The 27,206-nt window shown below is 47.8% G+C and overlaps 1 protein-coding gene across 2 annotated transcripts; it reads right to left on the bottom strand.

The window, feature by feature from the left end:
- Positions 1-1,485: 1,485 nt before the first annotated feature.
- Positions 1,486-25,868, bottom strand: HDAC1 (histone deacetylase 1). 2 transcript variants are annotated; one of them, XM_075909039.2, is made up of 15 exons: positions 25,709-25,844; positions 20,991-21,144; positions 20,454-20,566; positions 18,777-18,894; positions 14,607-14,681; positions 13,092-13,230; positions 12,329-12,470; positions 10,091-10,183; positions 9,679-9,787; positions 9,374-9,514; positions 7,576-7,684; positions 7,337-7,467; positions 6,306-6,458; positions 3,785-3,833; positions 1,486-3,020 (listed from the first exon to the last, which is right to left on the bottom strand). In XM_075909039.2, the coding sequence occupies exons 3-15, from the start codon at positions 20,526-20,528 to the stop codon at positions 2,993-2,995; spliced, it is 1,362 nt and encodes a 453-aa protein (XP_075765154.1). In that variant the 5' UTR covers positions 20,529-20,566; positions 20,991-21,144; positions 25,709-25,844; the 3' UTR covers positions 1,486-2,992. The 2 variants fall into 2 exon arrangements, with proteins under 2 accessions (XP_075765154.1, XP_006117612.2); XM_006117550.5 differs by lacking the exon at positions 20,991-21,144 and having other exon boundaries at positions 25,709-25,868.
- Positions 25,869-27,206: the final 1,338 nt, after the last annotated feature.

Below are 27,206 nucleotides of genomic sequence, written 5' to 3'. Positions count from 1 at the left end.
TTAGGTGGCTTGCCCAAACTCACTGTGGGGCCTGCTGAACAGAAGTGAAGCCTCCTCCATTCATATATAAGAAGCCAGGCTTTTGTTGTAAGGACCTAGAGCAATAATGCACCTTAACTTTTTAAAAGTTCACTTTGCAGAATTATATGCAGGCTAAAGTTTAGGGGGGGGGGGGGGGGGGGAAGGAGGGTCTAAACATTTCTAAATGTCAGATTTGTCAAGTGGGGGGAAGACAGCAATGCACAGTTATGGACTCTCAAGATGGACTGCTGCCTGTAAGCACTAATGAGCTGGAGTGTGCTATAACATCTCTGTATGGCCATAACCCCATTAGGGTGGAATATTCCACCCTACATCAGGGTTATGAGGCTAAACTAGACTGATCTTATAAACAAGCTGCTGCTTCTAGCTTGTCACAGGCTGAGGGGATATTCCAAACATTTGATCAGCAATAAGATTGGGTGATGAAATTGGCATTGCAAATATCACTGATATTTTATCCATATCTTGTCTAGCAGAATTAAAGTGAAGGTGGCATTTGCCCCTAGAAACAGGGTGCAGCTGTGTCTTCCCAGCTGGGCTCATTTTGAAGAACATGTCTTGTTCTTACACATGGAACACAGGATGTGCTAGAGGGTTAACAACCATGACTGAATAGCTGTGGCAGCCATTTTGAGATCTACTGAATCAGAGGGAGACTTGAATGCTAATGCTCACAGCACAATATGGGTTGTGGTCACTGTCTCCTGCCTTGGAAATAAGGGAATAAATGAAAGGGAGTCCAAAGAATTATGGTCCATTAGCGCTAGGCTTCTGATGAAATAGGTTGCTGCTACTAGGGAAATACTAGTTCATGAACCTTTGTCTCACTGTGCACATTACACAATACCAAGTAGGAATCCTAGAACTAAGTCAAGTGTAATAACCCTTTGATTTTGTTTGAGATGTTCCTAGACTTCAGTTGAACTACACCTATGCCTGACCATTTTTCCACTCTCTTCCAATTCTACCTGCAGTAGCTACCTCTTCATTAAGTAGCAGACTCAAAATAACTTTAGGAAGGACTAAAACAATTTCTAAGCAATGAGAAGGACTTGACCTAGTCCCTTCCCCAGGGGAAATAAAAAACCAGGTGTACTCCACTAGTCATGAGGCTACTGCTGCATGAGAACAGCTGTGAGCTGCTTACAAGGGAGCAGGGAAAAGAAATAGCCTTGCCAGGTGAAGTCATGGTTTACCCCATTGCAAATAGACCCAGTTATTGATTAAAGGAACAGCTGAAGAGGCCCATACAAGGCTCACTAAATTACATGAGCAGCACAGATTTCAGTTGTGCTATAGATGCATTGGCTTCAATATAGGACCAATGGGGTACAGAATAGCAATGCTTCAGCTGCAGACAGTGAAGTTTTTCTAGTGATTAGCACAATTCAAGTAGACCCCCCTCCCTTGTCCTCTGACCACAAAGGGAACAATTCACGCCAATGTAGAAATGTACCTTTTATTACAAAGATTTTCAAAATAAAAAGCATCTTTTAAAAAAATCACAATATATTTCCCCCCAGACACAATGATCTCTCACTTCACATGAACATATAAGAGCAGGAGGAGCTGCAGTCAGCTACTAGAGATGGAGAAGTGTACTTAAAAAAATAAAACATTTAAAAATAACCTGTGTTAAGTTAGCAGCATTACAGTGGAGTTGAAATCCTCAGCAGGGCTGAGTGGGAGGTCCGGATACTCTGGTGGAGAGAGGTATCCCCCTGAGACAGATGACCAGCAAGTGAAAGCAGGACTCAGTGAAGCATTTCACAGAAAGCTCATCCCATGCTCAGTTCTGAGAGTGGGATGCAAGGTAAAGGCCAGTTCTGTTCTCAAGAGACAGCTGGAGAGTGCTGCTGTCCCACAACAAAGACAATGGCAGGTTCAGCGGATTCCCCCCAGTTACCAGCCTGGACAACAAGGAGAAAGGGCCTATCTAAAAACATTTGTGCTTCACATTGGATGAGAATTTTCAGCAAGTGTCACATTGCAAAGAGCCCAGTTGACAATTTGGTCTTTAGAGGGCTTGGGATTTCTGTAGTGGTTTCAAGCTAGGACCTGGGGCAGCATTCAAAGCATATTATGTCATCACAGTGGGGGGGGGGGGGGGAAGCAGGAAGAGCTAAGCAGGAGGACAATGAGAAGTAATATATTTCCCCCCCCCCCATTTGGGGGGGTTTAATATATGAAGAGAAATATCTGAGCCCTTCTCTCTCATATGAGATGTATAATGCTGCCGCACAAACTTGACTTAAAGGGTCGACTTGCGAAAGTTTTAAATAAAACATCAGCTAGCTGGCAGTTTTCATTTTGTGCTATCCAGATCTGTACTTTACAGCAGGGCACTTGGGTTCATACACCAGGGAACTTGACAGATTTACTTCCAAACTGCTTCAACTCCTTCCACAAATCCACTGCAGGTAGACAGCCAACTTTATTCAAGAACTGCATTATTTGACCCTGAGAACTGGCATCAGCTTGCAGTTACTGATTATGGTGTAAATGGACTGAAGATCATAGGAGCAGTTTCTCTCACAGGCATACTTTGGGAACTCAAAGTTCTTCCGCAAAGTTTCATGGCCATATTTCCACCTGACCCGAAAGTCAGATACTATTTCTACTTAAAAAAAACAAAGTCAGTATCATTCTCCAAAGGGCTGTTATTTCAGAGAGAGGAAAATGATTTTTTAAAAACACACCAGAGGCAGTGGAAGGCAAGAGTGAAACCTCCCTGCCGCTAATTCTGAGTCCATCTATTCCTCAGAATCCTTCCATCTGTTCTCAGCGGAATGCAGCAAGGAATAATTTACAGTTCTTAAGTCATTTATATATTTATATAGAAATATATACAGAAACATATAAAATATAAATCCTGTGGAATGGGAGGCTACCAGAGAAGCAAAAACGTATATAACTATGTACTGAAAGGTACTGTCCCGCTGCAGTCATCTTAGGCTGATTTAGTCTCTTCCTTTACCCTGCAGAACCAGGAGCGGAGAGTGTGTGTTAGAGAACAGACAAAGATGGATGCGATTATGACCAAGCATGCTTACTGGGCAACCGGTTAACTCGTCACATCCCTAAATAGCACCCTTCGGCAGAGGTGAAAGTGGACCAACAGGAACCAGCCGCCAGACTGGCTCTCACACAACCAACTTTTTGCTCCCGTTGGCAGCCCTGCCAGTCAGGTCTAGCACTGCTGCAGCAACACTTTGATGTCCCTTTTGCCCCCCATGTTAAAAATACTGGCTGCCAACCAGGGAGAGTGGAGGAAGCAAAAGGGGCAGCTGCCCCAGGGCCCAGCAATGCCAGAGTCCTGGGGCTCCTGACTTCCACTGCTTCAGCCATGAAGGGGGTGGAGAGTTGGTCTGCCCCAGCCCCACCTGAGCTCTCCCTCCCCCTCAAGGGCACCAGGACCAGTGTGCCCTGCACCAGGGAGTCCTGATGTCTACTTCTACCCCTGCCCTTAGGTCCTGTCCTAACAGATGCACTACTACTCACATGACGTTGTACACACACTGCAAAATATTAAGCATTTCTCTAGTACCTTTCATCGAAGGACCTCAACATGCTTTACCCAATGGGGGCTTTGGGCAGTCTCTACAATTTACAGATAAGAGAAATTCAGGAGTCACCTGCACAGAGCACCTAGAAAACCAGCCTGCGCAACTCCCAGGTACCTAAGTCACAATGCATCCTAGGGTAGGGAGGAGAAAATCCATAAGGCAGAAGTAGGTCTCACCCTTTGGGTTCTGCTTTCTCTTCTTTGGCTTTTTCCTCTTCTTTCTCATCTAGAAAAGAAAAAATCCCAAATAGCAAAGAGGCAGAGAAATAACCATTCATCGGCCTCATCTGGCAGAATGAGAAACCAGCGAGGGAGGTCAGATGACATTAGAAAACACCGGTGAGAAAGTCACTTTCAAAGTTACAGTAGAGGAGAGGGACAGATTATGCTTCTCTGCCTGTGTGGTACAGAGTTTGGAAACCACAGAAACCTTCAGGTAAGCTACACCTGAAGCCAGTCTGCAGCAGCAACCTGTTCTGAGCCACTCATGGCGCCCTGCAGCTCTGTACTCTGTTGTCCTCCAATCTGAATCATAAATCAGTACAGTAACTCCAGCAGTCGTCCCAGCAACCAGATAAGAAAGAAGAGAACAGCAGGCAGACCGCTGTTGTCTCAGGTCTAACTCAGCCACAGAATACTTTTGGGCGGCAGACACACGGATTTCTGCAAATCTGGACACTGGCTGCATCGAAGCAGATCTCAGGGATCTGCTCAGGTTGGAGCCTTTATGTAGTTGTTCGGAGGACTCCGCTAAAGGGTCACATCATTCTAGGCTGGTTCCATGCCTGGTTCTCTTCGGAATAGGTTAAAGCTGTCAGTGTCCCAGGCTGCATCAGCTTGTTCAAGAAAGATTAGCCACTGATCGGCAGCACTCTACTCACTCTGCTTGAAAATAACGGTCACCAATGCCTTGTGGATGAAAGCGATGTCGGAGGACCCCGTCGTGCCAAGCCAATGCAAAGGTAGCTAGGGCAAGTGGTTGGGCACTGGGATTCTGAAGCCTATAACCCCAAGGATGTGTGTGTCTCCCATTCCCAAAACACCTAGAGCAGCGATGGGTAATAATTTTTTGCCGGGGGCCACTTCGGAAATTTTTGAAGTGGCCCTGGGCCACACAGGAAGGGGCGGGGCCAAGGTACTTCCAGGTTTCCCACCCCCAGACAATGTTTGGTCTGGGGGTAAGGGAGTGCCTTTGCCCCCCCAAGGTGCCCATGCCCCTGGCATGGGAGGAGACTTCTCATGTCCCTCTGCCCTAGGCCAATTAGGGCCTGGGGAGTGCGTGAAGCCTTCTCCACTCTGCGCCCACCCTGCGAGCAGCGTGTCAAAGTGCCACATGCTCCTGGCAGGGCCGGAGGAGGCTTTGCACGCTCCCCCACCCCACAGGCCCTAATTGACGGGCCAGATCTGGCCCGCAGCGGCCCTTTTGCCCACCCCTGACCTAGAGCCTCACACTAAAGCTTTAGCTGAAGGATGATCATTAGGCCTGTTGCAGCTGAGCAATGAGGGCAGTCTCAAAGCAATGAGCACTGATTTCCCCATCTTTGTGGTACTAGATGGGATGGTGACACAAGGACAGAATTTACCCGTTGCCAGACCAGAGCGGATGCTGGTAAACCTACTGTGACAGACAGCTGGCTAAGCCAGAGCTCCGCCACTACAGCCTGGCTGAAAAGGCCACTTACAGCCAGCTGAGCAAGCCCAGGCCTGAAGGGCTAATGGAAGCAGCTGTGGGCCTCATTAGCCAGGGGCTAGATAAGGCAGCCAGAGGGAAAGCGGAGGGGGAGGAGCCAGGGAGAGCGGTTAAGTGTGTGTCTCCCAGCCAGGAGAGGTGCTGGGGAAAACCAAGCTCCGTAAACAAAAGCTGGTGGGAAGTTGGCAGGGTGACTGCACAAGAGAGGGCCTCCTGGTGATTTGTGGCTGAAGAAGGGGTTCCAGGGCAAGAACCCTGCCACGCTACCTCACCGAGAATCGGAGAGTAGAGTCGTCTTTGGTCGTGGGAAAGACGATTCTTCCCCAGCCTCAGAACCACTGGAGCTCTTGTGGAGAGCACACCAGACACTGCTTAGAAGGCGAGGACGGTTAGAAAGGACCACAGACCTTGCCACGGTTGTGTGGTCTCAGGTCGCACTTTAAACGCTGTCTTGCCAAAACAGCTTCTCCCAGACTGAGAACCCCAACCCGCTCTTCCCAGATTACATTAAGCACTGTGCTCAGTCCCAGGTGTCTCGGGGACGTTGTTTCTCCGTTAAACAACCGATAAATGGGATTTTACATCCCTAGATTGTGCAGGAGGTTAACTGGTTAAATACAATGGCTAACCAATTAAGGGCTTGCCTGGTCAGAGCGTCCCACGCCTGCGGTGCACCCGGCTGCTTGAGCCGGGCCCACAGGGAGCTGCTCCAGCCCCCACCAGTTAACTGGAACCAGTAAGTATCAGCTGTTAAAGTTACTAGTTAACCTTTCACATCCCCAATGCGATCCGGGTTTAAATTTAGCAGCTCCCTGAAGGTTCCCATTGAAAGGGATTCAAAACATGATCTCCCACACAACAGTCAATAATCCAAAAGAGGAATCACAGAAATGTTAACTCCTGCAACAAAACCACAGCTTTACTCATCCCTCACATTACTTAGCCCTGTATACAGGACCGGCTCTAGGGAGCAGGCCAACGGACTGCTAGTTCCAGGTTTACACCTACCTTTCTTCTCCTTCTCCTCCTCCTCCTTCTCCTCTTCCGTTTTCACACGCTTTGCCTTCTTAAAATTGGCAACATTTTTGCGACCACCTTCCCCTTCATCTTCAGAATCCGAAAATTCTTCATCACAGGCTATTCTCTTGTCAGCAGAGCGCACTGAGAGCAAAGGAGAAGAGGTTACCTCAGTCACAAGGGAGTCTTTTCCCCAGGGGTCCGTAAGACAGTAAATGGGGCTATACGGAATGCTCTTATCGCGCCAAGAAACTTTACAGCTGCGCGGCAACAATCCTCCTGGAGATTTCTCAGTGTAACAGTTATAGGTGCCAAGGATTAGGGTTACAGCAGGATGCCTAGAGCTGCCAGCACAAACAGGTTAACTAACTTCACACTGAGAAAATCTGACTCCCAGACTCAAAGGGCATAAAACAGCCTGGGTAGACGCGACTGTTTTCACAGCTAACGGGCAACTTTTGCTAGAACAGCAGGAGCTGGTCTTCTGGCAGCATGAACCGAAGGTACAACTTTCAGGGTTTTTTCGGTCATTTCCCCATGGGCAGATCTGGCAATAGTTCAAGCTCTACATTATATCTGAATTCTTCCGTTAAGAAGTTATCTAGCAACAGCACTGGTTCGCTGAGGCTACATCTAAACTGGCGGCTTCTTGCACAAGAACAGTGCTTCTTCTGGAACAGTTATTCCTCTCCTCACGAGGAATAAGCCCTCTTGTGCAAGAGCTCTTGTGCAAGAGGGCAGTGTAGACAGGCAACATGAATTTCTTGTGCAAGAAACCCCTATGGCTAAAATGGCCATCAGAGCTTTCTTGCGCAAGAGCGCATCCACACTGCCATAGACGCTCTTGTGCAAAAGCACATGCCAGTATAGACGCGCTCTTGTGGAAGACTTTTTGTGCAAGAACCCTTCCACAAAACAGTTCTTGCGCAAGAAGCTGCCAGTGTAGACGCAGCCCAAGCGAAGGCTCAGCAGCCTACTCTGCAATCAGGCAAGGTAACCTATCCCCACAGCTGGGCATCTACTTGAAATGCGTTTGTCAGGGTCCTCTTCATCTTCATCTCCACTGTCCTCCTGCACAGCGTCCTCAGGAATCGGCTGCATCTGGACACCAGGGGCATGAGGGAGCATGCGCAGATTCTCAAACAGCCGTTGCCTACGATCAGCAAAAAAGAAACCAGAAATCCCACACACGCTGGTAACCCAAGAAAGGATGAACAGAAACAAGCCCCCAGGCTTGCTAGCGGTAACACACACCACTTACTTAATCTTCTCAAGATACTCATTGGTGTTCTGGTTGGTCATGTTCGAAGGGCTGATGTGGAGCTTAAAGTCAGGTCCAAAGTATTCAAAATAGTCATTATATGGAAGCTCTGCACAAAGATCAGAACACAAAGTAACCTGGATTAGTTCCTGGGCCGCTATCGAAACAGCAAGCGTCACATTAGTCTCATAACAGATTAAAGCTCAAGAAGAATATTTCCTTTCGGGGGTGACTGGCGCTCTCCTGGGTTGAATTGGGATGCTCAGAAAACAGTGGGGCCAGACACTAGTCACTACTTTAACCCCCATGAGTGCCCACAACAGGCCTTTTAGTTACAATGAGATGACAGGACACACAAAACATTGTGGCTGCGTCTAGACTGGCAAGTTTTTCCACAAAAGCAGCTGCTTTTGCAGAAAATCTTGCCAGCTGTCTACACTGGCCACTTGAATTTCCGCAAGAACACTGACTTCCTACTGTCTGAAATCAGTGCTTCTTGCAGAAATGCTATGCTACTCCCGTTCGGGCAAAAGTCCCTTTTGCGCAAAAGGGCCAGTGTAGACAGCTCAGATTTGTTTTGCGCAAAAAAGCCCTGATCGCGAAAATGGCGATCGGGGCTTTTTTGCACAAAACCGCGTCTAGATTGGCACAGACGCTTTTCCACAAAAAGTGCTTTTGCAGAAAAGCATCCTGCCAATCTAGACGCTCTTTTCCGCAAATGCTTTTAATGGAAAACTTTTCCGTTAAAAGCATTTGCGGAAAATCATGCCAGTCTAGACGTAGCCACCGTGTTGTAGGGGAAAAGTGGTTTCTCATGAGGCATTAAGGGCTAGAATACACCACGTGTGCAGCAGCAGCTCAGAGAGCTCTTAATACAAGAAAAGTTGGCAGCTAGTGAAGCGTCTCAGGCTATATCTAGCCCGTGGTCACCAACCAGTAGATCGCGATCTACCGGTAGATCTTGGAGGCTCTAAGAGTAGCTCTTGAGCCCTCTCTGAACTGCGCACCTGCGTAGTACATTTACATTAGATTTCCTCATTTAAGGAGCAGCTACTCACCAAGCAACAGCACAGGTGAATAGCTGCGAGGAATGGTGGGAATTTTTTTTTTTTTTTTTTTAAAGTAGCAGTATAAGGCTTGGGGATAGCAAGTGATGGAGAAGAGGAGAATAGAGAGGGCGGGGCTTCAAGGAAGGGGCGGGGCGGTAGATCTTGGCTTGGTCTGTCATTTAAAAAGTGATCTTGGGTGTAAAAAGGTTGGAGACCACTAGTCTAGACTATATCCCTCTGTCGACAGATGCAAATCAAGCATGTTGAAATTGTTAATGCAGCCGGGATTTAAATATCCCGCACCTCATTAGCATAAACATGGCCACCGCCTTTTCCGAAATGGAGCTTTTTAGGGAAAAAACAGCAGTCTAGATGCGATCTTTTGAAAATACAACCCTTTTTCGAAAGATCCCTTATCCCCCATAAAATGAGGTTTACAGGATCTTTCGAAAAAGGGCTGTATTTTCAAAAGATCACGTCTAGACTGCCTTTTTACAAAAAAGCTCCGTTTAGGAAAAAATCGGCGGCCATGTTCATGCTAAGGAGGCGCGGGATATTTAAATCCCGCTTGCATTTGCAATTTCAATGTGCCTAATCTACATCTCTCTGTGGACAGAGAAGTGTAGTCTAGACATACCCTCTGGCTGCTTCACAGGTCTCCTACACCTACTCTGAGCAATTTAATTTCCCCCAAGCTCTGGGACGGTATCATTCAGGATTGGTGTCCAACGCTACCATAATAGTCTTACCATTTGGAATTTCTGTGTCCAAAGCCACAGCAGTCTCGTAAGTCCAGCATCTAGCCACGTTGCGGATTGTGTAGCCACCCCCTCCTAGCATCAGCATGGGCAAGTTGAAACTCTTTACGAACTCCACACACTTGGCATGACCTGCAGCACAGGGAATGGGACGAGGTTCATAGCCTCTCTGGATGACCGGACAGTAAGCTTTTCAACACTGATCACACCAGTCAAATGCCACCACATATAGTATATTTTAGACTTAAGACCACAGTCCTGGTTGGACTGCTTTGCTAGAAGCACTGTACTCTTACCTTTGATGGTGAGATTGAAACACCCCAGCCTGTCCCCCGACAAGGAATCTGATCCACACTGCAAGGCAACTGCACTGGGCTGGAACGTCTCCATCACTTTAGATATGACCTGGACAAGAAATCCGTCGTTACATGCTCCCCCAGGACAAGGTCACAGCAACACAATGAAATTAGTGTCAGCGGCCGACATGGAGATATTCCCTCACGCTTCAGTGGCTGCCGCCTCCCCCCACTCCCAGTGACACTGAAGCTTCTTACAGATAAAAGTCTACAAGTGACTGGCTGTAACTGTCAAGCAGGAATAAACACTAGGGAATCTTATAGCACAAAATTGCATCCTCCCTCATCAAAGTGTCGCTAGAAAAAGGCAAAGCAGAATCCCAGAGAGGCTCACTCAGAGGAACAGACTCACCGGCTTAAATATTGCCTCGTAGGACTCATCGTCAATTCCGTCCCGGAGAGGATAGTTGACAGCATAATACTTGCCTTTACCTGCACCAATATCCTAGGTGAGAGACAGGAAAAACCACAGGTCACCAGAGACCAAACACCAACATACATACTATATGCCAACTTAGAAAGTCTGGAATTCTACCAGGTCTATCAGAAACTAAGCCAAGGCACTTGGGGACAAATGGCATAAGCAGGCAGGATGCCAGCGGCTTCAGAGGATGAGCCGTGGGGTAAGTGGGTACATTTGGCCTTTGCATTCAAATGATCAATTTAGACCAGGGTTACTCAATTTTGGAAGCCCCAGGGGCCACAATGATACTCACAGCACATTCAGAGGGCCACAACTGAAGTGGTGTTGCACTGACATGCAAATATATATGCAAATAGCTTCTTTCACACTGACAGGCATGAGTACAAAGATTAAGTCTTAGCTGCAGCACTGGACCCAAATGGGGCCAGTGTGAGCCAGTCAGCACCCCTCAGGCTCTGCCCACAAGGCTAAGCAGCCAGCACTTCCCACAATGCCCCAGTGCTCCCGGCGCCTCCTCCCCGTGGGCTAGAAACACCGATACCCTGAACCTGTCTGTTCCAGCCAGCACGTCTGCTTGCGTCTTTCAATGCTCACCCTGCCTGGGAGATGCCTCACTGTTGGAGCATTTTCCCAGTGGAGGCCATGTTCAAAGGACCCCACCTGCGGGCCGTGTGTTGAGCCCCAGGTAAACCCAAACTACACTGCGGGCCACAAAGAGGCTGTGGGCTGCATGTGGGCTGTGTGCGGAGTAGCCCTGATTTAGACGTTACATAGCAAATGGAGGGTACTGTGAGGTTATAGTCAGGAAAGAGTAAAACACTGCACTTTGCAATTCTACTGACATGATGGTCCTAGTCCGAGCATCTAGTCAACTGTTCAACTGGGTCAAATTGGAGTCACAAGTTCAAAGGTAACTTGACGCTCTCAGCAAGGCACATTTAAAAGTCTGAAGAGGTGGGCCCTGTGTTGGGTCCTAGTTACAAGCCAACAGCAGTCTCAGAGGAAACAGGTTTCAGAAGCAAGGATGCTCTCCTGAGACTACTATGCTGCTTGTCCTGGAAAACTCAATCCCAGGACTGACAGCATCCTGCTAACACATACACTCTCTGAGCCTGTGAGTTCTCAGCTGCACATTTGCTAGCAAAACCGGTATGCAGTGCAGATCCAGCAGTGCTGCGGAACAGACAGATTTTTACCCTCTCCTGTAGTAAGAAAACAGGCTCCAAGATTCCAGTGCCAGACTTGTGACCGTTGGCAGAGCAGAATGTGAATCAGGCTGGAGGCGGATGCCAGGTGGAGCCCGCAGTATTGACAGCTGGATGAACCTTACAGGAGTCTAGTTTTGATATTTTTTACATTAAATATTCTCTCTCTCCACAGCCCACTGCCACACCAAAGCACTTGACAAAGAATCATTTCCCTCATTGCAGTAGCATGGCTGCCTCAGGGATCAAACGCGGCAGGCAGCTGCGAGAACACACCACCCCGTAATTTAGTATTGTCACTGCCTGTTCTACACACAACTACAACTCAAGGGGGAATTTAGGTCAGGAGAATGCCATGACTCTAGCAGGAATCTGATCATGACCCTAGGCTTAACATAGCTCTTCTCAAGAGGTGAGGATGTTGTGGCACTGTCAAGAACCACAAGCAAAAAGGGCCACAGCAGGGTCATTTGAAAGACAGCAAGCACCTCTAGATCACAATGTCCCCGCGTGGGCTGTGAGGCTCTGCACCAACTCAGAAGGAAGAATGCCACCCGCCGAATCACCAGTCCTAATTCCACAGCCTGAGGTGCTCCTTGTGGGGGAATCAAGGCCTAGCCTGGCCAGCTCTGCATAACTTACCAGATTAAATATGGCACACCAAGATGCAATGTTCAGGGTCCCTTCTCTGACCATTAAGCACAGCACGAGGCTGTCGAGACATTTGATGTCTGGGCATTGTTACTGTATAACAGACAGGTGACCACAGAGAAAAAGCACCCACTCCAAGAACAAACTTAATTGTCACACACATTTCCCATTAACAAAGACGGACGTATTGAGAGAGTCCATCTAACCAGTGAACAGAGAAACAGGGTTTTGGTGAAATTAGCTGGACAGCGAATGAATGGAAAAAATCAAATTCCAGAGGACGTTTTTGCTACGCCTCCCCCATTCTCACCCGCAGATCCCCTGTTCCTGGGAAGTATTCTCCATACTTATGAAAGGACGCGGTCATGACACGGTCTGTGGTGTAAAAGGCTTCCTCCACGCCATCGCCATGATGGATATCAATGTCAATATACAGCACCCTCTGGTGGTACCTAGGATTAAAAGGGAGTCAAAATGCTGCATTTCTTCAGAGTGGAAACTGCCTTCACCAGCAAAGGAAATGGGAGGGACAGCAAAGAACTTGGTGCTAATCCCCAGGCTGTACAGTTACCAACTTGCTGTCTCTCTCTGAAGCCACCAAGGAAAACAGATGTGGAGCACCGACACATGCCATGGCCTGGCTGACAGCAGAACAGAAGCCACTCTGATTTCCTCAGTGATAACGCTGCGGCAACTGATCTCTGAAGGCACTTTCAAGGCTCAACCAGTGAACTGCACATTTTATCTCCAAGCCTTCTAGCTAGAGCTGCCTCATGCCAAGAAGTCGTCAGGATGGTAACCATCAGGACACAAATTACAGGCGTGCCAATTTTTTGTGCGAAGGAAGAAGCACTTAAGAGAGATCCCACAGTGTTCCAGGCCTTTCACCTACTGCATCATATTGCAAGTGAAGCAAGCCCTGCTGAAGAGAGGGAGCATTGCAGCAAAAAGAGGTCTGATTAAGCCCTCCTAGTTAGCTAACAGAAAGGAACACCTTGGCAAGAAAGTGGTACGGTCTCAAAGAAAATGCAGCAGAACAGACAAACAAAAGGGATAAGCAGTACTGGGCGTACTTTAGGAGCTCCAAGATGGCCAAGACAATGTCGTTGACGTAACAGAAGCCAGAAGCCTCCGATTTCTTAGCGTGGTGAAGGCCTCCTGCCCAATTCACAGCAATATCTGTCTGTTGCTTGTTCAGCTTCACAGCGCTGGCTGCAGAGAGAAGAACGGCAGAACGTTAGCAAGGAAAGACAGAATGGAGCTTGGACAAGCTCTGGAGAACACAGAAGCAGCATACATGACCCCATGAGGTGGTATTCCATATGCTTGTGTGGGTATAACAAAGGGGTGACATTATGGCTCTCTCTCTGTAGACGAGAGATCAGTCTAATGTAGAGGTGCAGGGAGGGGTCTTCTTGCTTCTCAGAGCAAACCTCTATTTTTGCAATTGTTTTGTCCCATTTTACACATGTGGCTCAGAACTGGGGAGCCTGGTTTGAAACCAGGGGCCTGCAGCTCTCTAGCTCTTGCTGGCTTGAGTCACAGTTAAAGTACAGTTTAGTTCTATTTATCAGTGGCCTAAAGAGAAAACCTTTCATGGACAGTTTTCTCTCACATGCATGCACAATTAGCAGCTTTGTTTCGTCTTCTGTACAGATAACTAGGCAAAGGGATCTCCCACCAACACCACAGGCTGCACACAGTTCCAATGACTTCACTGTAACTTTGAATGGGACTAAGGGTCAGGACAGATGAATCCTTTTGCAGGATCAGAGCCTGACAAGAGATCGGAATAGCTACTTTAGATGGGTCTGTCAGTTGAACAGGCATAGGGTTATCTTTTAGACGTTTGAGTGTCCTCAGACTTTTTATTTCAGAAATAAAGCTAACAGTCTGTAGTAAGCAGCAAAGCTTTTAAGTATATTCCCAGCAAAAGTCTCCAAATGCTGCATTACTCTGTAGCAAAAATTCATTAATAAGGATGCCATAACTTAAAATCTATTGGAATCTTTCTGCTTTTGTTTTTTTTTTTTCTTTCTTCTCACAGACAAGTGGATATTTCTTGGTAAAACAAAACACCTGCTCCCAGGCTGTGGTTACCCAGAGATGGAGCAAATTTTACAACAACAACAAAAAGCAAGATATCTTTAAATCAACCAAGGTTTCAGCAACAAAGAGAGCTAGTGTTACTGAAATAAATCATGATGCTTTCATTCCATACAGAAAAATTCCTCAACATTACCACTGAAGTGATCTTTGGACTTCAAGGTGGGCAAAGGGGCTTCCACGGGGCGGCTTGCCAAGCCTGTGGATCCAGCTTTGCCAATCGAGCGCACAAAGTGTTCCCCCCCAAACCACCAAGGGCGCCCCTTCATGGGCAGCCCGGGGCCACTTCAGAAATTTATGAAGTGGGCCCCTTTAAAAATTATTGCCCACCCCACCTTACACAAAGCATTCTCAGCCACCGACCAATCACAACATGTGAGCCCAATTATTTTAAGGAATCTAGCAATGACTCCAACATCATGTTTCTTTTCTGACAGACACATTATGGACATAGAGGAAGAACATACAATTCTTGTGCTTACCAACAGAACCTCCTGCAGACAGCTGACAAAACTCAAACAGCCCATCAAACACTGGGCAATCTTCCCCAACATTGACTTGAAAAAAGAGAAATAAAGTATTAGTAGGCCAAGTGTGCACACAAGAAGCAAAACTTATGCTGTAAATCTGACTTAAGGACACAGACTCAGAGCAAATATTTTAGTATCACATATGTAACTTACACATATATACACACTAATTAAAATGTTCAACTGACAAGTAGACAGTCCCCCCTTCACTGAAGCCTTCATTGCATCTTTGTCCCCTTTAATCTTTGCTCATCCCACTGCCATTACTGTGACAGCTCACATGAAAAGACAAAATCTGCACTTAAGACTGAAAAGCTTTCTGTTGGTACAGAGAGACGCTGTAAGTGCATTACTGCAGCTGCACTTTGAGAAGAGACTATTAAAGAATAATAGCATTTCGCTTGCACTGTGGATCTTCATTAGAGTTGCACCACCTAGTGGAACAATAAATGAAACCCAACTGTCACATAATTGTGTTAGAAAGCGAGATCTTTAAATAAAAAACACCTCACCAAGTAAAACAAACAACACACATTGTAAACAGGTTTCCTTCACCATGTTGCTAACATCGTCTTAGATTGAGACTAAGCATTTCAAAAATTCCGTTCAATTCTCATGAAGTATGCTGTTCATTTACTTTGCACATACCAGATCTTGGTACATGTAAAAAGATTCTCAATCCTGTAGCATATTTGGGTTGGAAACACTGCAGGGAAACCATTCATCCCAAAGAACTGTTCCTATTAGAAATGTTTACATGATTTTTTTAAAGTTTCAGTGGGCCTGTTTTACAAAAATCTGTGTGTTCTAAGAATGTTGAACTGAACTTTTCCCTTTGTACGTAGATGCAGGACTAGTCTAGCTTGAATCTTTCCAGCATGAGAAATGGTGCCTTCATTCACTTTTTCACTTCCAAAAAGACTAGAGAAAAATGATGTTTGGAGGCTACAGCTGAATAAGCAAGTTTAAGTCACCTCCAGATTTAAATAGAACTCATTTCTTATGGTGACAAGTATCAGAGGGGTAGCCGTGTTAGTCTGAATCTGCCAGAACAACGAGAAGTCCTGTGACACATTATAGACTAACTGTTTTACTGGAGCATAAGCTTTCGTGGGCAAAGACGCACTTCAACATGCATCTGACGAAGTGGATCTTTGCTCACGAAAGCTTATGCTCCAATAAATCTGTTAGTCTATAAGGTGCCACAGGACTTCTCAGTGTCATTTTTTATGGATGCTACAAATCAGGAGTCACAATGAAATATTGTACAACTGTGTGGCAAGTAGCAGGAGTTGAATTGTTCACTCATCAGAGATGTGGGGGAAGCTATTCCTAGCAAGTGGGGACGACTGTCTTCAGTTTCTGCAGACTTAACTTCCCATTATAACAGTTAAAATTCTAGCCCTTCTGGCAGCAGCATAATCTTAGACCTCTTACTACCAAGCCTTTCAAAGCAGACAGGACATCAAGCCAGCAATGTATGGTTCTGGATGGGGAAGAGAAACAGTTCATTCTCTAATAGCTAAAGCGGGTCAGGAGTTTCATATTTGAGATATCCACTAGTAATATTGCTACCTAGTTCTTATTTGGCACTTTTCCTCAACGGACCACAGAGCATTACACAGAGGGGGTCAGTATCATTAATTGCATAGTATAGATGGGGGAAACTGAGGCACAGCACGACAAAGTGACTTGCCCAAAGTCGCCCAGCAAACCCGTGGCAGAGTCAAGAATAGAACTCAGGTGTCCCAGCCCAGTGACTACTCACTAGGTAAGAGTCCCCATGATAGCACTCCTGTGGAAATCCCAGCTTTCACACCTTTTTCAACAGCAAAGAACAGAAAGAAGACTAGTCTCCTCACCAGGCACTGTCTTTGTACTTGAATGGTGGTACCCCATCACCTCCATCTGCAATCTCTATTTTTGGCTCATAAAAATAGCCCCCTGGCTAGGTGGTGGTGATATATTTTGCAAGCCGTGTTAAGGAGGGGACATTAGGCAGAACTGTGAAAGGCCTGGCTTTTGTCTCACCTACCTACGTACTGAACAATTTTCACATTTAATTTCCTTAAAGAAAACCTTTTCCTTGGAAGTATAGTATAGAATATGCTGAGCTGACTAGGGGGAGATCAGTGTGGGTGTTTATGAGCCATTCCACTCTCAGCAGTAAGCAGTTAGGTTTGTGTAAATACATATTTCAGTACATTAAGGCATATTATTTACCACAGGAAGTACTTTGGTACACATTACTCATGGTACAGATTACTCATTCGGCTAGATGTTACACTCAGGTGCCTAAACACCATGTACATTTTGGTTCACAGTTTAAAAGTGCATATAATTCCCCCTCTCGACCATAACTCTTTCAAGAGCGCGAACAGAGGATTACATATACACTTCATAAAAATAAATCTCCATAGGCCAACAATTCTGCAGATTTCAGGAATGAAGAGAGCACACACAAACCAATACTGATTTTAATCAACTCTTAGCAACTTTATTTGTCCAAATCAGCAAGAAACTATAGTTCATTATCTATTACTTGTTGAAAAATGTAAACACAGAGCAGCAGATAGTCTGAAAAAGTGTTTTACATTCCAGAACATGAAAGCTGCACAAAAAAATTTCACATGGAGAAAGACTATCCTTATAGATTTTTAAGGCCAGAAAGGACTATTAGATCATTTATTCCAACATCACACATAACAGATGAAGTTGCCCATCAGGTATGACATCAGAACTGAAACAAACAGCACTTTCAACATTGAAGGTCTAGTCCTGAAAGCTCTCAGTACACAGAACTTCAACTGAAGTCCATTTGAATTCAGGGCTTGCAGGATCTAAATCTTAGAATAGAACGAATTGTGAAACCAGAATTTAAGAATCCAGATTTCTTAATGCTGACTGAACACAAACAAAAAACAAACAAACAAACGTCACAGTTTTTTTTGTTTGTTTTTTTTACCAGTAAGGATATGAATTCCATAGATCTCTAGAAGTGCCCCTACAAGGAAGACAGTTACCAACAACATATCTTCTATTACAATAGGAAATAGTGACACTGGTGTTTCTAGATTATGCAAATATTACACAGATCTGCATATTCTAAAGATAAAGATCAGCAGGTAAACAGTCAGTCCAAAGCACCTGCCCTCTGCTAAAGATGTTAAGGACTAGTCGACTATCCGACAAGCAAATGCTTTTTAGATAGTCAGTCGACTAGTCAATTCCCCTCCTTGCTGCCTATCATATAGAGGCAGCAAAGGGGGGAAGGGGGGGAAAGGAAGAGGTGGCGTTTCAAAGGGGCACTGCCATGTGGAGCCCAGTGCTATTAAAGTAATAATAAGCCTGACCCCAGGTTCCGCATGGCATTTCAAAGTGGCAGCGCTGCTATGGGGTCAGCGAGGGACTCTGAATCCCCCACTGATCCCAGGCGCCATGCTGGTGCTTCCACTTTGAAATGCACAAGAGCCCCTGCTGGGGACTCTTGTACATTTCAAAGCTGGCATCCACAAGAAGCCCAGAGTCAGTGGGACTTCCCGCTGTCTCTGGGCTTCACAGGGAATTCCACATTCCCCTTTGAAACATACAAGAGTCCCAGCGGGCTCTTGTACATTTCAAAAGAGGAATGCAGAAATGCCTATCGACTAGTTGATGGAAATTCCATTGTCTACTCAACTAGTAAATTAATTGTTAGTTAACAACCCTACTCTCTGCATATCTATAACACTGTGGACAACAGTACTTCTGCTTCATAAGAACTCATCCTTCCAGTATCTGTTAAAGTTGGTCCCCAGAATGTCACTGTTTTTACAACACCTGAACCTTATGTTACTAGTTGCTTAAGCAGAATACCAGTAGCACTGGTACATCCAAACAGTTCTGTTTATAATCTAGGAAAGAACATTAAAGAGCAAGTCAAGGGACAGAAACACACTGGAGGAAAAGTGATGAAGTCTGGCCGAAAAATAAATCTAATTTGTTAGGTGAATTTGAAAATTAAAGAGATAAATTTCATAAGAGTCTCCCTACTCTTTTGACCATCAGCTCTAAGATGTAACCAGGGTTCCCAGAACTACAGCTATTCAGGTTTAAAGCTGCAATGTCATAGGCATAACTTACATCTCTGCATCTGCTTGCTGTACTCAGACATGTTATCAGGGCGAATAGATCTCAGAAATTTAATGTAGTCATCACTATGATACTTGGTCATTTCTTCTGCATTTGCCTTGTGGGGGCGCTACAAAGAGAGAACAAAAGGGTTATGTGACATATTCCTCCCCCTCTCCAGTGCCTGCTTCCAATCCCAAATTTACACTCAAGAATAGCAGCAGCTAATGCCAGTGCTATTAAAGCAATAATAAGTCCTGAGGCAAAGAGGAATATTACAATGGGAAACTGGGGCTTTTTATTACATGCCTAGACATACCATGGTATAGGGCAGGGGTCAGCAACCTTTTCAAACCAAAGAGCCAAACTTCATCAAAATTCAGAACAAGTGGTCTACAAAAAGCCAGTAAAAGAATGCCCATTTGCATGACTGAAAATATGCAACTTAATATTATTGATAATTGACATGATGACTAATAACAGCATCAATGGAACAATGTCCTCACAGACTTTATTTATTGGGACTTCTGCACCCAGACATCCATAAACTGCACCCACAGAAGCAGGAGTGGCATGCAGGGGGCTGAGGCGTGTGGGAGGTGCAGGCAGCAGGGCAAGTATATGGGGGGACCCTGGGGCCAGATTACCTTACCTGGCCCAGGCTGGGCTGCTGCACCCAGACAGAAGTAGCTGGACGAGGGTCCAGACCAGGATTGCCGCAGCCGGATCGTGGCCTCCCCTGCTACCTGTGGTGCTGCAGCAGGAGCGCAGTCACCGCCAGCCCCTCCTGAAGCCAGATGGGGGCTGGGCCCCAATTGGGGCTTTACTGGCCAGGCTGCTGCGGCCGGAGCCCAAGTTGGGCCACTGCAGCCGGGCTATTGCAGCAGTCACAGGGCCGCCAGGATCAGGCCACGGGATCTGCCCAAGGAGCACGGCAGCTGAGAACAGACCACAGCAGTCAGATGGGGGCTGGAGCCAGGCCACCCCAGCCAGATGGAGGCATCTGCTGCCACTAACCCCTCTCTCTATTCCAGTTGGGAGCGTGCACACATCCCATACGGAGCACCCTCAACCGGCCCTTTAAATGAGCAGAGTCTCCCAGCTGGCTCTTGCCACAGTGCAGCTGGTTCTTACCAGGGCTCACTGCCTCACTTTCACCTCTGGGTAAGGGTGAAATAGACAAAAAAAAAGACCACATTGACATGAGGAATCACGCATTTTTAAATTTTTGAATTAATTTTTTTCATTTTAATTTAAAAAGTTGCATGGATTTTGGGAATGGCAAAAGAGCCAGATTTGGTTCCACACTGAATTACATTTGGCTCGAGAGCCATAGGTTGCAGACCCCGGCATAGGGAGTCATGGTATAGGAAGAAAAACGTTTCCCATTTTCTATATAGATTACTTGAACTTTGGAAGCAAAGACACACCCTGCTAAACACAAGATCAGTGGAACTCTTAAATGCAACATCAGTTTCTTTGAATTACCTTCACCCTGCCCTCAACTGTTCTCTGAAAATATTTCCCAGCTGTTTTTCCTCCATATTGCTTCTCCATAAGTCCCCAATAAAACTCACAAGGGTCTGCAGAATGACCCTTTACCATTGCAATACAGTGACATTCAGGGAGACAGATCAAGCGCTTCCATACAAACTTCCTACTTCTCGCTATGCCGGGTCCTATACTTACATATATCTCCATTTTTCTGTAGAGGCCGTAATTCAGCAAGAGGTTGTGGGTCATTCGGATCCTATGGGGTTTCATTGGATGGCCCTGGCCATAATAGTAGTTTCCAACATCCCCTAGAGTGATAAGCATTTGGTTATAGTGGAAAGGAACAGCTTGTCCTCTGAGCAGCGTCACTGACACTGAAGATGACAGAAGCCACGTGTTTTTTATTTTTGTCATTTTCTCAGCTCTGGAGTAATCTGGGGTGCTCAGGCCCACTGACAGGAGGTAGAGGAGACTGTTACCCCAGCAATTCAAAAAGGCCTGGGACTCCCAGCTGTCTCTGCGACAGTGGCTGGAGCACTGGGCTTTTTAAATCACCACCACTCTGGGAAGCACAGTCGAGGCAGAGCTGAAGGGCTGGCTGTCGCAAGCCCCTCCTCTTCAGGAAACACAGAGCCACGACTCCCCTCCTTGCCCAGAGACCTGGCAATTCTACCTGCCCGCCCGCCCCCCCCCCGCCCTGTGTATGCGTGTCATGCCCCCCAGCCCAAGCACCTCTTCTCCAAGTTCAGACCAACGCTACCACAGTTTCATGGGAGACTGAATAAGTGGATGTCTTGGAAAACCAAGGAAGTTTTCAGTGCAGTTAACAGATGCTGGGGATTGAGGCATGATGAATCAAGGTTGTACCATGCATGGAAAGATCCCACTGCATACAAAACATAAAATGAAAAAGCTGTAGCTTCTGTAGGGCCAAGAGCAGCATGAACAGGCAATACATGTACAGTAAAACTCCATTAGTCCGGCATCCAATGCTCCAGGACTCCTGATGGTCCGGCACCATCAGGAACCCGGAAGTGCTGGGGCAGCCGGACAGGCTTCCCCCATTCAGCTGCTGCTGAAACTGACCAGCAGCTGAATCGGGGAAGCCGGGAGCAGAGCAGCTGGGGTGCTGCCGGGTTGGTCCCGCAGTACCAAAGGACGGCGCTGTGGGACCAACCCGGCAGGACCCCAGCTGCTCTGCCCCAGGGGTCCCCGATTCAGCCGCTGCTGAAACTGACCAGCAGCGTCAGTTTCACGAGCAGGCTGAATCCAGATGCCTGGGGCAGAACTGCCGGGTTGGTCCCGTAGCGCCGCCCCTCGGCGCTGCAGGACCAACCCGGCAGCACCCCAGCTGCTCTGCGCCCCAGGGGTCCCCAAGTCAGCCGCTGCTGAAACAGATCAGCGGCTGATTCCAGGAAGCCCGGGGCAGAGCAGCTGGGGTCCTGCCGGGTTGGTCCGGCAGCGCCGTCCTTTGGCGCTGCAGGACCAACCCGGCAGCACTCCAGCTGCTCTGCCCCAGGCGTCCCCAAGAGCAGCTGGGGTGCTGCCGGGTTGGTGCTGTAGCACCACCCCTCGGCGCTGCGGGACCAACCCGGCAGCACCCCAGCTGCTCTATTGCAGGCATCCCCGATTCAGCTGCTGCTGAAACTGACCAGCAGTGGCTGAATCAGGGACGCCTGGGGCAGAGCCAGACTATCGTGAGGGGGGGCTATGAGGGGTCTGGGGTGGCATCCCCTCCCACCCCACTCCAGACCCCTCATAGCCCCTCCTTCTGATAGTCCGGCATATCTGATAATCCGGCACCCCCTGGGTCCTAAAGGTGCCGGATTATCGGAAGTTTACTGTAGTTGTCCTTTAATGGCATCATCTCCCAATATTAGAAATCTTCTCTAGGGTGATCTTGTGCTAATGAAGATACAAGTCTCCTTGAGAAACTCTGCTGTGTAGCCTCAGCACTGGACTGGAGGCAGGAACTCTCAATTTCTTCAGCCGCCTAAGAGCCTCAGGCAAATCACTTAGGCTATGTCTACACTTGCGGCTTCTTACGCAAGTATGGACGTTCTTGCGCAAGAATCCGCAGAGCGTCCACACTGCCTGCCCGCTCTTACGCAAGGAAATTTACAGTACAGCGTGGTAAGAGGGGGCTTCTTGCGCAAGAGCTACGCTCTTTTATAACAGGTGTAAGCCCTCTTGCGCAAGAGGGCAGTGTGGACGCTCGGCAGGGATTTCTTGCGCAAGAAAGCCCTATGGCTAAAATGGCCATCAGAGCTTTCTTGCGCAAAAGAGTGTCCACACTGCCATGGGCGCTCTTGCGCAAAAGCACAGCTCACACATGGCAGTGTGGACGTCTTCTTGCACAAGAACCCTTGCGCAAGATGTTCTTGCGCAAGAAGCCGTGAGTGTAGACATAGCCTTAGAGATCTGCCTCACCTTCGTTATCTGTAAAATGGCAATGCTTCCTGTTTCCTATCTCACCGGTGCACATGGCGCGAACACAGTTAATGCCTGCAATGCACTGTGAAGATGAACTAAAATAATTGGGATCATAAAATAAGATTTTGTATATCAGTGCTTTCCTGTGCATCCAGGCCTATCCTATAGGTGATTCACACTCAACAATGACAAAAAATAAGAGTCAAGTAGTTTCACAACCCCAAACCACCCTAAGTAGTAAGAGAGGCAATCTGGCCTAGCAGTGACTCAGTTGGGAGTATATAATGTTTCATCATGGATCTCAACATTCAGGAGTAATTTTCACTGCCCCTGCAAAGACTGAAGCCTTCGCTACATTTCTCCTTGTGTAGACAGAGAAAAATCACAATTTGCATTGGTGCAGTTTTAATCTGCTTGAAACTGGGGGAGACCGCGGCCTTCCTTGTCTACAATAGAACTTAATGCTGATGCAGTGGTACCAACACTGAGAATTAGGTTAATTCCAAGCATTAACAAGTCCCAAAAGACTTGGAAGATGCTAAAATAATGAGGAGTCCTATGTTACTTTAGAGACTAGCTAGGGAACATATGGTAGAGAGCAATATTTAAACACCACATTAATAACAGTCCAGGAAACTTGCAACTTGGTCACGTGCAACTTACAAGAGGTTTGAACTGGCCAGTCTATCTTGAAGTCTATTTTGCTAAACCAAGTTATTTACCATTTCTTTTCATAAGCAGTGGGAATTCGGTGTCCTCTAAGAGCATGTCTACACTGCAGAAAAGGTGTGTTCTTAATTTGGGTTACTTGTCATGCCCCGGGTTAAAATAGCAGTCAAAACATAGCAACTCTGCTTTTACATTGTGTTATGGGCTCAAGTTAAAGTCTACAGAGAGTCTGGAGCTGGACTTGAGCTATTAACCTGAGTTGCCAGGTCTTCACTGCTATTTTAATCCAAACAACCTAAGTCAAGAGACTTTTTTTTTTTAACACTACGTAGACATCCCCTAAAATGCTATTACAAACTGTACTCTACCAGCATGCTAGTCTTTATATTTACTGACCTCCAAGCATTACCTATCCTGCTGAACCAAACAGGTGGAAACCAAGCACCACAGTTTTATTGTTAGGTTAAGCATGAGCAGGTGGTGAGGAGCTATAACACTCACTTTCCCTCACTACCTTGTGATAAAATTACAAATGCCTCATCACCACGTTGTATTTTACAACGCTGTAACTAAGGCCATGTTATCATCATGGTGTAAAAACCAAAATGAATAAAAACCAACACAAATGTCACCTTTGTGTCCATGATGACAAAACCCTAGTTCATCACCTGTGTGTGAATACATGTGCAAATATTGTGCATCTGAAGGGGCAATGAGAACCCCAGACAGAGCTTTCATTCACCATCTGACAATCACTCAGACAGGTACAGCATTCCCACAAATATCACCACCAGAAACCTGTATTTCCAGGAACCCTGAAGGATGCACAAAGTTTAACCTTGGGGCATTAATGTGGGTCACAAATATTTTGATTTTATGTCTAACATGCCTCAAGCGCACAGATCAGCTGTTGGTGACAAGAGAAGTCAGACTTGTGGTATAATGGTAACTGGCCGAACCAAAGACAGCAACAAGTTTTGCCAGGGCTGACCCCCATCTAGCACTCCACTGAAATCAGTAGGGCATTGTGCCCAGGCAGGAGTGGATCTCATTTTGGAACCAGGGCCTAATGTTGCAAGTACTGTATTGAAGAAATAAAAGCCCCGATATATATTTGATGGAGCAGAACACTTAAATAAACCATACTAAGATGCCTGAATGATCGCTACAAATACCTCCTAGCCCCACAATAAGAGGAAGCAATTGCCAATTCTCCCACTGAATTAGCCCTGTTGCCCTGGCCAAATTCCAACCAGGGTAACACCCAACTTTTGGGGAAATGTCATGGAATGAACACACACACAAAACACTGCCCGCCATACCTAATGCCTACACAATAACCCTGGCCACAGAATCTCACCAACTAAAAAAAAAGCAACTGTGCTGACTGATATTACCAGTATAGATCCGAAAGTATTCAAAAGTATCTTAACACCTCCCCACAGACCCTTCTCCAGCAGCCTAGGGCACTTCAGCATCTCATCCTCACCCCCTGGTGAGCCTTCTCCCACACCCTCCTTTCCTCTTCCTTGCCCCCATCCCAGGCCCTGCCCCAGCACCCCTCCTTGCCTCATCTTCCCCTCACTGTAGGCCCTTTCCCAACACTCCCTCTTTACCCTTCCCCAGAACCCCAGATCCTTCCCCAGTATGCACCCATCCTCACCCCTCTAGACCCTTCCTCAGCACCCTCTTCATCCCTAACCTCTCTCCTGGCCCTTCCCCAATGCCCCTCCCCAGCACCCCCCCATCTAACCCTTCCCTCCTCAAGCCCTTCCCCAAACCCCCCATCCTCGCCCCTCCCCCCACGAGCCCTTCCCCAGCGCCCCCCATCCTCGCCCCTCCCCCCACGAGCCCTTCCCCAGCGCCCCCATCCTCGCCCCTCCCCCCACGAGCCCTTCCCCAGCGCCCCCATCCTCGCCCCTCCCCCCACGAGCCCTTCCCCAGCGCCCCCCATCCTCGCCCCTCCCCCCACGAGCCCTTCCCCAGCGCCCCCCATCCTCGCCCCTCCCCCCACGAGCCCTTCCCCAGCGCCCCCATCCTCGCCCCTCCCCCACGAGCCCTTCCCCAGCGCCCCCCATCCTCGCCCCTCCCCCACGAGCCCTTCCCCAGCGCCCCCCCCCCGCCCCCCAGCGCCCCCATCCCCGCCCCTCCCCCCACAGCGCCCCCATCCTCGCCCCTCCCCCCACAGCGCCCCCATCCCCGCCCCTTCCCCCACGAGCCCTTCCCCAGCGCCCCCATCCTCGCCCCTCCCCCCACGAGCCCTTCCCCAGCGCCCCCATCCTCGCCCCTCCCCCCACATCGCCCCCCATCCCCGTGTCTCCCCGCGGGGCCCGGCCCGGGGCTCTCACCGTCATAGTAGTAACAGACTTTCCGCTTGGTCCCCTGTGTCAGCGCCATTTTCCTGCCGCCCGAGCGCACCAAACCCTCCCGCAGCGCAACCGAACGCGCCCCGGGGGCCAAGCACCCCGCGAGCTGCTCCTCCCGCCCCCGCGCGGGGCAGCCGGCCTATCGGGGAGTGGCTTGTACCCACTTCCTGAGGAATAGCCAATGAGAAGTGACGTAGGTCGGGGTGGCGGCATTAGCACGGTAGGTAGAGCGCAAGTGTTCCTGGACTGTACCACTCTAGAGAAGGGGGAGAAACAGACAAACGGGTTGGCAGGACGGCACCACTCCCGGAGAAGGGGGGTCTAAATAGACAGGAGTTTACCACTGGTGGAGGGGAGAGGGGGAGAGAGATAAAGGAAAAGTACCATTCCTCAGAGAATGGGAGGGGAGTTCAGACAGAAATGTATCATTCCCCCAGGAGAGGAATCTGGGCTGAAAGGACTGACCTATTCTCACAAGAGGGGTGGTCTGGGCAGCAAGGACTAAACCACTTGACCCCTGCTGCTATGACATCACGTGCCACATGGCTGCACAAGACATTCCCATCTAGATTCTAGTCCCTTGCTAGGGCCAGCCCACAGTGCACCGCCCAGGGGCCAGGCATGTCCATAGGCCTGGTTGCAATGGGCTGGAGGTAGCAGAAGTCCCAGAATGCACTGGGGCCAGCATGACTGTAGGGGAGGGGACATTATGTCTGCCCCAGGTGGGGGTAGGGCTGGGGTCATGGGGGGCAGTGGTCTCTGTAAGATGGGCAGTTGCGCAGCTGTTCTGGAGAGATTCCAGTGCTGCCCAGCTGATTAGCAGAGCACCCAGATCTAGGTGTTTTGTTTCTACTGGTGATGCACATAAAATGTATTCCACACATGAATGGAAAAAATCCACACACAGATGGGAAAGATTAGAGGGCACATTGGTGGGGGGATGCATTCGGGGGACCAGCACCGCCATCAGATGCTTCAATAATACACAATCCCCTGCACCCGTGGAAAAAAGTGAGCTGATTTTTCACACTTGCTGTCCTCACCTTAGTCTGTGCAAATGAGGCAGCTATTTGTTCATGTCACAACCCAGCTCTTTCACCTAGGGACTGACCAGTGTCACCACAGCTTCTGCCACATGCCAGTTGGGCTATACCCTTGCAAGACTTTTTTGTTAATCCCCCCAAAATATGTTTCAGTGTGTGTGTGTGTGTGTGTGTGAGAGAGAGAGAGAGAGAGAGAGAGAGAAATGTGACACTTGGGTGTGTGTGTGTGTGTGTGTGTGTGTGTGTGTGTGTGTGAGAGAGAGAGAGAGAGAGAGAGAGAGAGAGAGAGAGAAATGTGACACTTGGGTGTGTGTGTGTGTGCGTGTGTGTGTGAGAGAGAGAGAGAGAGAGAAATGTGACACTTGGGAGTTCAAAAGACGATATTGAAAATGAGCTGAACAAACATGAATTGTGGGGACAATATGTGTTAAGTGGAT

Source organism: Pelodiscus sinensis, chromosome 26 (assembly GCF_052426305.1).
Source record: "Pelodiscus sinensis isolate ZL-2025 chromosome 26, ASM5242630v1, whole genome shotgun sequence".
In the NCBI taxonomy this organism is placed as follows: domain Eukaryota; kingdom Metazoa; phylum Chordata; order Testudines; family Trionychidae; genus Pelodiscus; species Pelodiscus sinensis.
Note: the sequence above shows the minus strand (reverse complement) of the source record. Positions and strands in the feature narration are given on the sequence as shown.

Bases quoted from the DNA above. Each gene is read 5' to 3' on its own strand.
- HDAC1 (XM_006117550.5), bottom strand. From the start codon at position 25,757: ATGGCGCTGACACAGGGGACCAAGCGGAAAGTCTGTTACTACTATGAC. The intron at 12,471-13,091 runs GTACGCCCAGTA...TTTTAATCCTAG, and splicing joins GCCATCTTGGAGCTCCTAAA to GTACCACCAGAGGGTGCTGT. The intron at 3,834-6,305 runs GTAGGTGTAAAC...TTTCTTTTCTAG, and splicing joins GGAGGAGAAGGAGAAGAAAG to ATGAGAAAGAAGAGGAAAAA.